The sequence below is a fragment of the Xyrauchen texanus genome, chromosome 13, assembly GCF_025860055.1.
Source record: "Xyrauchen texanus isolate HMW12.3.18 chromosome 13, RBS_HiC_50CHRs, whole genome shotgun sequence".
NCBI lineage: Eukaryota > Metazoa > Chordata > Actinopteri > Cypriniformes > Catostomidae > Xyrauchen > Xyrauchen texanus.
Window position 1 is genome coordinate 41,865,518 of NC_068288.1, and position 12,439 is coordinate 41,877,956.

General features: G+C 38.9%; 1 protein-coding gene across 1 annotated transcript in view; it reads left to right on the forward strand.

The window, feature by feature from the left end:
• LOC127653872 (receptor-type tyrosine-protein phosphatase T-like) overlaps nt 1-12,439 on the forward strand; it is a 322,776-nt gene that overhangs the window by 134,220 nt on the left and 176,117 nt on the right. Inside the window, exon 8 of the mRNA XM_052140673.1 lies at nt 8,577-8,870. Coding sequence (XP_051996633.1) covers nt 8,577-8,870 — 294 coding nt within the window. The remainder of the gene's footprint in view (nt 1-8,576; nt 8,871-12,439) is intronic.

Genomic DNA, 12,439 nt, shown 5'->3' on the forward strand with positions numbered 1-12,439 from the left:
CAGTATCATAGATAAGTGATGTATTTTAAAAGCTGTCAATCACAAACACCTATAAATGACCTATATTTTTTATTCTACCTGCAGTAGTCGTTCACAAGCTGCACACGTGTTAAACTTAAAGGTGCTGTTAGCAAATTTAGCACTCTGAAGCTTTCACGTGACTGAGCCTTTGAATTAGCCATGCCCCCTCATTCCAAAACCCTGCCCTCCAAAGATCATTTTGAGACCAAAACCGAGCAAAAGAGCAGCAATGTTTGTTCCTGTGGCTGTCATATTCAACAGTGGCACAATAGCACCCTCAACTGACAAATATTATGTATCATAGCCTCAATGATCCACTTCAAATTCTACACTATGAGAAAGAGCAAAATGATTGACAGGAGAAACGTTGTAAACATTTTTGTTTGATGTTTACAAAGTGTACAGCTGTCACAGAGGCCGGTGAGATACCTATTTCATTTATATCTGCATTTCATCTTATTTCAGGACACTTATTTCATTTATATCTTTAAGGGAATAGGAAAATTTTTTCATAATTTTCCATCCTTCTTCATCACTGGCGAACTTTCTTTATTTTCTGTATTGTAAAGTAATCCATTAGTGTGTTGGCGATTCTCCAAATGTTTCAGCAGTGCATGTGAGCTTTCTGAGTCATGTAGATTGAATCGCGAACTGATTCAGACCGCTTTGCTATCACGTGTGACCAATTCATTCTAAAGAATCGACTCAAATGAGCAACTAATTTGTAAATCTATCATCTTTAGTTTTGATTCATAACTGGCAGCGGTGAACACAGAGTACACGTCATGATGTAGCGGTGTAACTTTTGAACGCTGCACCGCTACCTAATCAAAAATATTGTTTCACTATTGAAAAGATATTTGTTTTAAAACTAGAGAAGCTACCACCTCGCTACTGAGAAATGTAGTTAGGCTAATATCTTCGCTATTTGAAGCGAAGCTACTGCATATCACTGCCAATGTCCATTTTATCGCCCCTTTCGGCAACATTGTGAATGCAACCCGTACTCGCATTGTGTCATAAATTGCGTTCTGACATCACGCTTGCCTAGCTAGAAGCATCTGCATTCACATAATTGTGTAGAGTATTTTTTTCGATCCAAAGATATCCAGTCGCTGCATGTGTACATATACCAACTACCAAAAAATAGAGTATGTGTTCAGTCTAGGCCGTAGACAGCAAGGCAGCTCACTCGATTTTGGAACCGAGCTGATGTGTTTGTGTATTTCGTTTCACACAGAGTTCAGAGATGTTTTGGTGCAGGATCTTGCATTTTATGTACAGGTGGCCTTTAAACATTGACGGGTTTGTGAATTAATTCTAGCAAAAGATGCCTCCTCCCTCCTTTTCGCTCTCTCTCTCTATTTCTGTCCGTATATTCCTGAGCTTTCCTTTTGTTTGTCCAGACCTGTATGTACCCCTTCAGTAAAACGGTTTGAAGTGCCTTCCCTTCTCTTACGCTGTTCTTCCCGTGCTTGTGATTTTACAGCATTCGCTTTCTGTATTTATCTTGTTCCCCGCTTTTCCGCAATGCTCAATATGGTGTTTTGATTAAAGAATTCTTTCCGGGCATCCAACGGAAACCTTCCAAACACTGATGCACTACTATAAAAAAAGAAGGTGAATTACTTTTTAGATGGAGGGAAGAAAAAAGTAGAAATGTAATTCCTTGTCCCTGACAAAGAGAATCAAAGCTCCAAAGAGATACTGTATCAAGGGACAAGGGTCAGGTTAAGGGCATAGACAGCATCTCTCTCTCTCTCTCTCTCTCTCTCTCTCTCTTCAGCATCTCCCATGTGGCTCCCCTGGGCCATTCTTACAAGGTTTGATCCACACAATAAAGAGAATAAGACGAAACAACTCTGCAAGTCACTCAAATCCATTTTCTGTGGGGTTGCAGGTATGGAGGATGTAGGATCTCTGTAGGTGCTCATGATTTTTGATCTGTGTAGAGGGCTTGCAAGACCTATAGAGAGCTTTGCAATTGTTCCAAAGCTCTTGTGTGGTGTTTAACATAATAAGATGTAAGTCTTAAATGGAATAATGAGACATTGATGTTATTTCTGATGTTATTTGTAACATTGTAACATTGATGTTAATTGATGTTATTTCTGGTTGTGCAATGTCTTAGATGCCATTTATTCTCAATGGTGAACACTGTAGTTAACTAACAGTAGCTTATTTTTCAGTAGTGTGACAGGAGCTCAGTGTAGCTTTTTCAGTAACAAGCTAAAATTTTTGACGAGTTGCAATGTAGCGTCAAAGAATGCCACATTTGTCACATTATCTTGCGAACACAGCAATGGCGGCCAGAGAGTAATGGTGCAAATATGCTCACTGTAACGGTAAAGGATGGGCAAGGATGAGGTGGGAACCGGCAGAACAGTCAACATATCTTTAATGACACAAAATAACTGAAACATAACATAAAACACATAGATGCACACATACACACAGCGGCCGCATGTGTCTCTCTCTCTCTAACTGGTGCCCCCTGTTCATCTTTATTCCCCTCCCGGCTGATAAGGTGTCTCAGCGCCGGCCGTGCACCCTCACGGCCTGGCCACGCCCTCCTCCTTGTCACACTCACCTAACACCTCATTCATCTAGCGCTGGGAAAACAAATTAATTTAAGTGAATCTTTTTTGTTTTTTTGGACATTTCATATAAATTATCTGTGCATATAGTGAACTACTGTATAATGTACACGAACTGGTTAAAATAAACGATTTCCTTATATTTAGCATTGGGAACTTTGATTCATTTTAGCGAGTTGGTTCTTTGGGATGGTTCATATAAATTAACTAGTTCACATAAATGATTCATTGATTCCTGCAGCTGTTTCGATTCAGTTATAGGGTGTTTTCTAGTTTTACCAATGTTTGACAAGAATAGGTATAGGTACTATTTGTTAACCCTAACGAAAATAAATCATGGTTTTACCATAGGCAAATTGTAGTAATAATTTTGGGATTACTATAGTTTTACCACACATACTCTAGTAAAACAATGGTTAATTTCTGTAAGGTAGTTTCAATAAAAATATTACTATCAGGTGATTGAATTCTGCAACCAGAACTGATTGTAGAAAAAAATAATATCATCTGATTTTTATATATCTAAAAATTACTTCTTCTTTACAGCTTCAATGTAGTGAGGTACTTTTTTTTTTAGTAACTTGTTGTGTAGCTAACTACTTTTTAAAAGAGTAACTTCACTGTAATTTAACTACTTTAAGGTAACTTGTAGTTTCCCCAACACTGATGATAAAAGTGACAAGACTTCCAGAAAAAAAAAAAAGATTTTAAGCGCTTGTAGAGAAGCATAGTTTAAATATAATAAATATTCAATATATATTTCAATATTTGTGCTTTTGAAAGGCTTACAACTGTATTTTACAGTTTAGGAACAATCATTTTGACCAAAAAGTAATTGTTGCTTAGTAGATTTATAATCTAAACTGGAAAATGTGAAATGGGCCTGCTGACGCAGACTTCAGGAAACCTAATGGCCAAAGAATAAGTGCATTCAAATCATTGTGATACTTTCGATGTTGGTTGTATATCAGCAACAAACTAAAAAATATTCTGTAAGTTTTGCCCAGCTCCAGTGTGGATGTGAGCACAAGTAATTCGGTTGTATACATCTGTTGAATGTTGGTGTCATGAGAAAAACATTTATTTATTCTCTCTCTCTCTCACTCTCTCTCTCTCTCTCTCCCTCCCTCTCCCAGTCCCTGTCGAATTGGTTGTTCCGAAAGGTGAAAAATCAGATTGCAATTATTGTTGTTTCACAGCTACAAATTCCCATCTGACGGTGGAGCTCGTCTTTCTGTCCTACTCCGCTATCAGACAGACCTGGTAGGCTTTGATCAGATAGCGAGGTGGGATTTCTGGGGATTTCTCACAAATCCTGCTGGTTTTAAAACCTCCCTGCGGACACCATGTGATAAAGGCTAAAATTACAGGATGGTTTGGCCATATACACACACCTGCACAGAGTCTTCGAGCGGTTTCTGATAGCCACAGTGCTGCAAATATTCGTATGGCAAAGTATCGCTGGAAATGGGAATGAACTTTATGTATCAGGGGAACTTGATAAGAAAGGATGAGAAAAGTGTTTAGGATTCTACTCTCACACACATATGAACTTCTGCACCTGAAATAGTAAATAGTGTGTGAAGGAAACCTCTCATGTCTGTAGGAAATGGGTTTTTCTGGAGTGAAAGGATCCCCTGGTGAACAGTAATGCTCCTTTTGTTATCTCTATTCCTACTGTGTGGCACTGTGTGTTTGTATGAGTGTCTAGTCTATCTGAGCACAGCATATTGCCTTATTTATTTCTATTTCATCTTGCATGTATCATACTATTGAGAGTACATACTGACAACAGAACCTGAGAACTTGAGAAGTGGCTGAGATGAGCCACAAAAGCCTTTGTGTCATTCATAGATTTGTTTCTGTTCTGCCATCTTCTTCATTCTCTGTCAAGCTCTTCTTCACTTTGTTGTTGCATTTTCAGTCATTAGTTACTGTGTGGAAGTGTTGTCACAATACCAACATTTCAGTACTCAATATGATTTCCCCTGAGAGTTCTCGAAACTCATTTCGATATCTACTGCAAAGACTATGCTGTTAATCGCCTTTATTTAAACACTAAATATTCATATAAATATCAGCATGTAGGGCTGCACAATTCATTTGCTTCAACAGTTTTTTTTTTTACAACCATTTGTTTTTGCTTGTTTTGTGCTTAAATGCAATGGCAAAAAGATTTGTCTAATGGCAAGTCAGTAACAGCAACACAGTATTCTAGTACAGTTGCAGTGATCACTTTTTTTGTATGATTTATTCAACATTTGAATAACTGAAAACTTGGGAAATGTACACATAATTTATGTGTATGAGTCATACTAGCGAAATGCAGAAAAAACTGGTATCGTAAAATGATTTATTGTGGAATCAACTTGGTTCTGAAATACCAGAACTGCTGCCTCTGGATGTAGCACTCTAAGACAACAAAGGCACGCTCCCGACGCAAAGTCTGTTCCAAAAGGAAGGCATCTTAATTATGCTGCCTCCTTGGATATCTGCTTTTGGCCAAATTCTAAGGTAGCATTGTATACATAAATAAATCCAACATGGCGGACAAAGTAAGATACATTTTGATTTTAAAATATACTTATAATACATTCAATACTGAAAAGTATTTTTGATGTCATAGAAAACTGGCTACCCAAAATGTGTATGTGCTATGCATATTTATGCTCATTGAGTATTGCATCGCTCTGTTCGAGTCACCTGTATTGAAATCAGTTGCAAATTGAGTCTCCTATGCTCTATGTGTGAAGAGCGCTATTTTAATGAGCTGATGCCTATGTGGAACATTCCAAATTGGTCTCTTATGAGGGTTCATTTCAGTTAGGATGCTGCCATAGAAGACCTGAACTCTCTCTGTCAATTTCAATTCAATTCAAATGTTCTTAATTGGCATGACAAACATTACTATGTATTGCCAAAACATTTGCAGTGCCTGTCCTTGTCTTTTCTCGCCTTCTTGTCATCTTTTTTTCCTAATTTGTTTGGTGGAAGAATCACATCATCATATGTTACCTGACTGGGCCTACCAAGTATTTCATAGACATTAGAGGTTGTAATATGCAGATCTCTGTAGCGTTGAAGCCACAAACCACTGTGTTAATCAACAACATCCTATATACACACATCATCAGGGCTTTCAATTGTGGAGTACTAAAATAGCTTGTCAATCATCAAGGGTATAATAACACTCATCCAATCATTAACAACCAATCATCAAGATTCAGCCAGCCATCATCAGCAAAACCACATTTCAGTTCAGCAGACTGCAAACGTAAACGCTCAATTCAAAAACACTCCACTAATCATTGAGTTTATCAACTGCAGAACCATAAATGCCTACACCAGGACAATGTGCTGACATCAAGAGTGCTGACAAACCCAGACTGCAAGTGCATTAAACGATAGAAGTATATTAATGGTTTGAACAAAGACAGTTTTTCAGACTTGCAATTTAGACATGACAGCTTCCTTGATGAACAACATTCTAGTGTCTTTTCATATAGACACTGTCTATAGGCAAAAAAGACAGCAATATCTCATATCACACAACAAGCATACTTTCCTTACTTCATTAATAGTTGTGCTTGATAAGGCAAACATCACTCTTACTATTGCTCATACTTGTCAACAAACCCCTAACCCTATGTATTAAACTTCAGCACAGAACCAGAGAGTGTTTAGCCATAATGGCGTGTGTAGAAAATGTAGTCCTGACTTATAGGTAAAAGAGCCATTCAACTTTTAGATACAGATTACACTTTTTTATGGTGTAACAGGTAAAGGACATAACTGCAATGATATAAATGAACTTAAAACAACATAAAACATAAACGGACGCAGACACACAATGCAACTGCGTGCATCTCTCCCTCTCTCAAACCGGCGTCTCCGGCTGTCCCTTATCTCACTCTCCTGCGGATCAGCTGATACAGCGCTGGCCATGCTCCATCACGGCCCGGCCATCCCCTCTTTCTCATCATACTCCTCCTTCACCAGATTCAGACTCCATCTCCTATTAACCTGGGGGAGACATGCCATGACGTCCCAGACGTGCTGTCTCACAGTCCTCAACCGCTCCCATGGCAGATGCCAGCTCACTCCTCCCCTTCTTGGCAGACTGCCGCGACCCCTCTATCCCCAGGCAGGCGGTCACGGCTATTCCCCTTGCAGATGGCAGCGGCGAGGACTCCACGACAGCGCATCCCTCGCGTGTTTCGGCACCACTGTAACTGGTAAAGGAAGGGCAAGGAGGAGGCAGGAACCGGCAGAACAGTCAACATAACTGTAATGATATAAATGAATTTAAAACAACATAAAACATAAATGAACAAAGACACACACACACACAACGTGGCCACGTGCGTCTCTCTCTCTCTTTCTCTCGAACCGGCATCTCTGGCTGCCCCTTATCTCGCTCTCCTGCTGAACAGCTGATTCAGTGCCGGCCATGCTCCATCACTGCCTGGCCACACCCTCCTCCTCGACACATATGGTAATCTCTATTCCGCACTCCCTGTTATCTGCTTTTTTCACACCTTCATTTTCATTCTATGCATTAAACACTCTTAAGCTTTGGAGGTTGACAGGTCACGTCTAACTTTCCTCCCTGCGTCGGAGTGTCTCCTTTCCGGGCAGCTGAAGGAGTCAGTGGTTATCAGCTGTGGGTAAATGGGCTTTGGTAATCTGGCTCAGTTGATTACATGGCACAGTAGAGACAGCAGACTCTCATTAGAGTGGGCCTGGGTGGATCTTCCATGCTTGGATGAACCCTTCATGCACCACCGCTCACCTCTAACCCTGGATTAGTGTCTGTCTGCCCTCTCTCCCACTGAGAGAGAGAGACAGAGTGACAGGAGACTGATTAGATGATGGAAGGCAGAAAGAAAGAAAGAAAGAAAGAAAGAAAGAAAGAAAGAAAGAAAGAAAGAAAGAAAAAGAGTTTACCTTTTCCACTTTTACAAGATTAGGAAAGCTCAATAAAAGTAAGAAAATGACAGGAAAGAGAAAGAGGAGACTGCCAAAGACAGGAAGTTAATACAGTGCAAGCCATAAGCTGTCTCCAGTGGACTTAATGTGAGTGGGTAGCTAGAAAAAAAAAGAGTAAGAAATGGAGAATCAGAGAGAGAGAGAGAGAGAGAGAGAGAGAGCTTAGTTAAGTGTTTAGGGAAAAGCTATAGCCCACCTTCTCGACTGGGATTCCAGAAAACGTTTCATTCCATTTATTTTCACAATTCTGCCGGCCAAGCAAGTCTGTCTGATATCCCTTAATGAGCTCCAAAGCTTCGGCCTCATGGAGCCTTCATTTTCTTCTGAACATTTTGCACTACAAAAGCAAATGTGAAATGATGGTACAATTGTATGTAGCTGTGGAGTGAGATTACTTGCTACAGTCCTTAATTGTACTTTCAACAACCTTTTAAATTTGCTGAAACATTATTGCTCGAGATAGTTTGTGGATTTCAGTGCAGCCATTATAGCACTGTTTCTATTCTATTCTGTTCTAGTCTGCTGAGACCCAACGGCTAGCTATCACTGTCACATAAAAAATTATTAATCCAGTTTGACATGCTAGATACAGGCTATGTATGATAGAAGTGACTACCTTAAATGTATAGGATTCACAACCAAATTTTGAGAGTCAATTTTGTTGATATGTGCTTCCTGTAACGCATTGACATACAGTACATATGAAATAATTGTTATTGCAGTAAATCACTGATGTTAGGGCTACCCAGCTCTATCAGATTATGAAAAAATAGCTGTGTTGTGTGGTTTTGGTGCAAGAAAAAAAAAACTCGGAATGCGGAACAGTTCAGAATAAAAATGAAGTCCTTGAAGATGCAATAAAAGTCTATTTACTACCGATATCTGTCATTATGGTTATAGACATTATTCACAGGTTACAAAATGGTGTTGAACCTAACATAATCATTCACTTTCTGTCTTCTTCCTCAGCACCCCCAACACCCATTGCTCCCCCTGAGCTTCTAGCAGTTGGTGCCACCTACCTGTGGATTAAGCCAAATGCTAACTCCATCATTGGTGATGGCCCCATCATGCTCAAAGAGGTGGAGTACTGCACCACCACAGGAAACTGGGCTGAGACACACGTTGTGGATGCACCAACTTACAAGCTCTGGCATTTGGACCCAGACGTGGAGTATGAGATTAAAGTTCTATTGACCCGACCTGGAGAGGGTGGCACAGGGCCGCCAGGGCCACCGCTCATCACTCGGACCAAATGTGCTGGTATGTGCTGATTGGTTGTTCTGGTATATTTTATAGAAAGGTGGAGGATATACTGAATGATAACTCACATCACAAAGTACAGGGTGTTTTAGAATGGTTTAGTTCACCTTAGAATGTGCTGTTGCTTTGCTATTGTTGATTTTTGACTTTCTTCCTACCAAGGGTTTTATAAGATACTTTCAAGAATAAGAGCTTTGAATTATTTTAAAAAAGACCTGTGTTTGGACAGTTTCACAATGAAATACTTGCATCTTGTTGTTGCCCTTTTGCTATCCTCCTTGGGGACTCTATTATTAACCCTTTCCCCGCCAAACACGGAATTTTCTGTGTTTTATGAAAAAACGCTTCCCCGCCAAACACAGAATTTTCCGGGTTTCCGTGTTTTAGGTGTTATACGGTAAGGAAGACCCCTGCGCATGTTTTGAAAGAGTACGCAACTCTTTGATCAAAGAAACAGACTGCGATCGTCTCAAACATGAAGTGGAGTATGAGAAGCTCAAAATATCAGACATAAACATGCCTTTTTCTCAGCTTTTTGTCTGAAATGTTGTTTTTTGACAAAACCTACCTCTGTTCAAGTCGCAATAAAAAAAGAACAAATGAAGATAAAATAAAATCGTTTTTTTGCCTAAAAGCAGAGGCCCAGATCTTTTTTTGATATATAGCATCTTCATATATTCATGGAAGAAAATATTCTGCGGGCCATTAAAATTTAACGAAAATCGTCCAAAACCCTGGCGGTGGCTGCAACTTTTTTTAAAAAATGCTGGCGGGGAAAGAGTTAAAATAAATAAGCCAAATACTCTCTCTGTTTGTTCTGTTGGCTTTTACACGTACAGTGTCTCAAAGTGTGGGCTTTTTCTGCTGAAAAAGCAGGAGACATGTGTTAGTAATGGTTAAAGGCTCTGATATAGCTCTTATTTGTAGAAATGAGGGATGTTGTTGTAGAGAAGAATCAAACAGAGCCTTTGAAAGCCTTCATTTGACCACTTTTTTCAGATGAAAAAAGACCTTTAAATATCAATGAGAGAAATCAAAATTTTCTTAGAACATAATGTAACTTTTAGAACCTAAAACACACTTCCCAGTCCAAAAATACCATTTATTGAAACTAATCTCCAAAAGTGCCTTATTCCAAACTTCCACAATTTAAGTCAAATGCATTAACACCTGACCATGCACATTTACACATCAGTGATGCTTATTGGATGTTTAGAAAATTGCTCGCCCAGTTACAATGTGGTAATAAGTGGAAAAAACTAATGAATAATAATAATAAAAATACAAAAATACATGACATGCTTTTAAAGGAATTAATACATAGAGTTTGCTTCCATTTTAATGTATAGACTTCTAAAGTTCAACCCTGTATTTCCTCTTCTGTAATTTCGTTGATTTATTTCATTTTATCTGCAAATTCTTTAAACATTAGATTCTTTTCCACCATCAAATCGAATGGTTACCGTTGCTGAACCATGCCGTTCTGTACAATCCAGGCTTGTTTTTCTTTTTTTATTGTGGTGCTAAGAAATGACCATAATCCTGACCAATCGTGAGTCACCACTTCACTTAAAGCATTCCAATAGCATACGTTTAGGTAAATGTGCTGAAAAGTTGGGGCTGAGAATGGTTTGTAATTGAATACGTTTACATGGGCAATCATAACTGAACTATATAGCGGGTTTTTGTGTTGTTGAGCTTCAGTGTTAATCTCTCTGTCCATGTATACGTGTGCAATCGAATCACTGAAGAAAGGAGGTGACATAGATGTTTTCCAGTTGACTTGAAGAATTCAGCTAACTAGCTTTTCAACAGCTAGACGCAAACAATAGCCACAACAATTACAGCCAAGGGCATTACATTCTTTTAGCACTGATTTTGTTTCTCATAAGATGTGTGATATCCGTTATGCATATGGTGATTTCCGAAGGAAGAGGATGACACAATTTGCTCCTGGATTGTTCTAACTATTCAAGCTCTGCTTTGCTTTACTTTAATAATTATAAACTCAGTGTAAACCATAATAATATGTATAGAAATTTATAAATAGAGAATTAAGAAAATATATGGTTTGTCTATATTTTCCTTGTGATTGCTGGTATTTGTTGTCTTTTGCTTCAGGCTGCATAGTCAATAAAAATCTTGCTTTCTGCCTCATTCTATGAATGGAATCCACATGAGATCAGTAAAAAATGCTGTTATGACCACTTGATGATAATTAAAAGTAAGATATGTGCAGTAAATAATGTGTTATTTGTAATGTTTACATTCTGAATTCATAGCGCTAATGCTAGCATGCTAACCTTTGCCAAAGTATGCATCTGTTACCCTCTTTTATTGTATTTTATGATGGAATGTGTGAAAATAGTCCATGTAAGATCATAAAAACATGTTTATGCTTCTTTTCATTAAAGAAAGACACCTGCTACTGCAAAGATTGGTTGTGGGTGATATGAGTGTTACTATGGCAGACAGATGCTGTAGGAGGATTAGTCTGTGGACAAAAGAATCGCAATTAGAGGCACATCAATCTGTCACAGGTGTGAATGGTTAACAGACTGCTGATCCAACCAAAAATGAACATTTGCAATGTTCGGCCTGTGTCCCTGAGTTACAAATGAGATAAATCAGCCTCTGAAGGGCACTTTGAAGGGAGAACAATCATAGTAGATATAGCTTCAAGGTAGCTTCAAACTGAATTTCAATAAAAATTAATTAAAAGGGGAATTCTGATTAAATGTTATGTTTGAGCCCCACACCTTTCAGCCCTCCAAAGCTCTTACGGTGGATGGTAAAGTCTGAAAAGGGAATAGGGCATAGGGATGATAACTTCTAATTGAAACACACCCACTGTGTTTTTGTTGTAGTTGTTGTTGCTCATCTTGTTCTCTGCTTTGTGTTGCGTTCGAAGAAACAACTTGTCTTGATGATGGAAGAGTGGTTATAGTTATAGTTTATTTAAAAGTACTTTGAATTCCATAAAGCTTATGATCTGTTCTTATGTATTAGAGAAAGGGGGATTGGATGGATAGATGGATGGATGGAACCTGATAGAACCGCTCTACCAGTCAGACTCTATTCATTCTAAAAACCAAAGAAGAACAGAAGAAAGAAGTGGGACTGAACACAAGTCTGTTAATGTTGAGTTTGCTGAGGTGAAAGAGGGAAATACTGTACTGAGGTATTGTTGAAGGAGAGACAGACAGAGAGTTGATTTGACATGATTTATTTAGATTGTTACATTTGGTCCGCTGAACAATGGCAGGTAGCAGCAGAGAAGAGAAGGGCCATAGGTGGGAAAAACGTTCAGGTATAATATGAATGCAGTAGGGTGGCGTGTAGAGCAGCGCGTACATAGACAGTAGCCTTGATCTGATAAAGTGTCAGATAATGTGATGAAAGCAACAGTTGAGATGGCCCCAGCATGTAGGGAAGACTGTGATCCAGGAGAAGGAAGTCACTGTGTGTGTGTGTGTGTGTGCATTGAAATTTAAACCTAACCCCTTTTTTGTGAGGGTTAGGTTTAGGGGTAGGGTTAGGGTATATATTCTATAGTTCGTACGGTATAC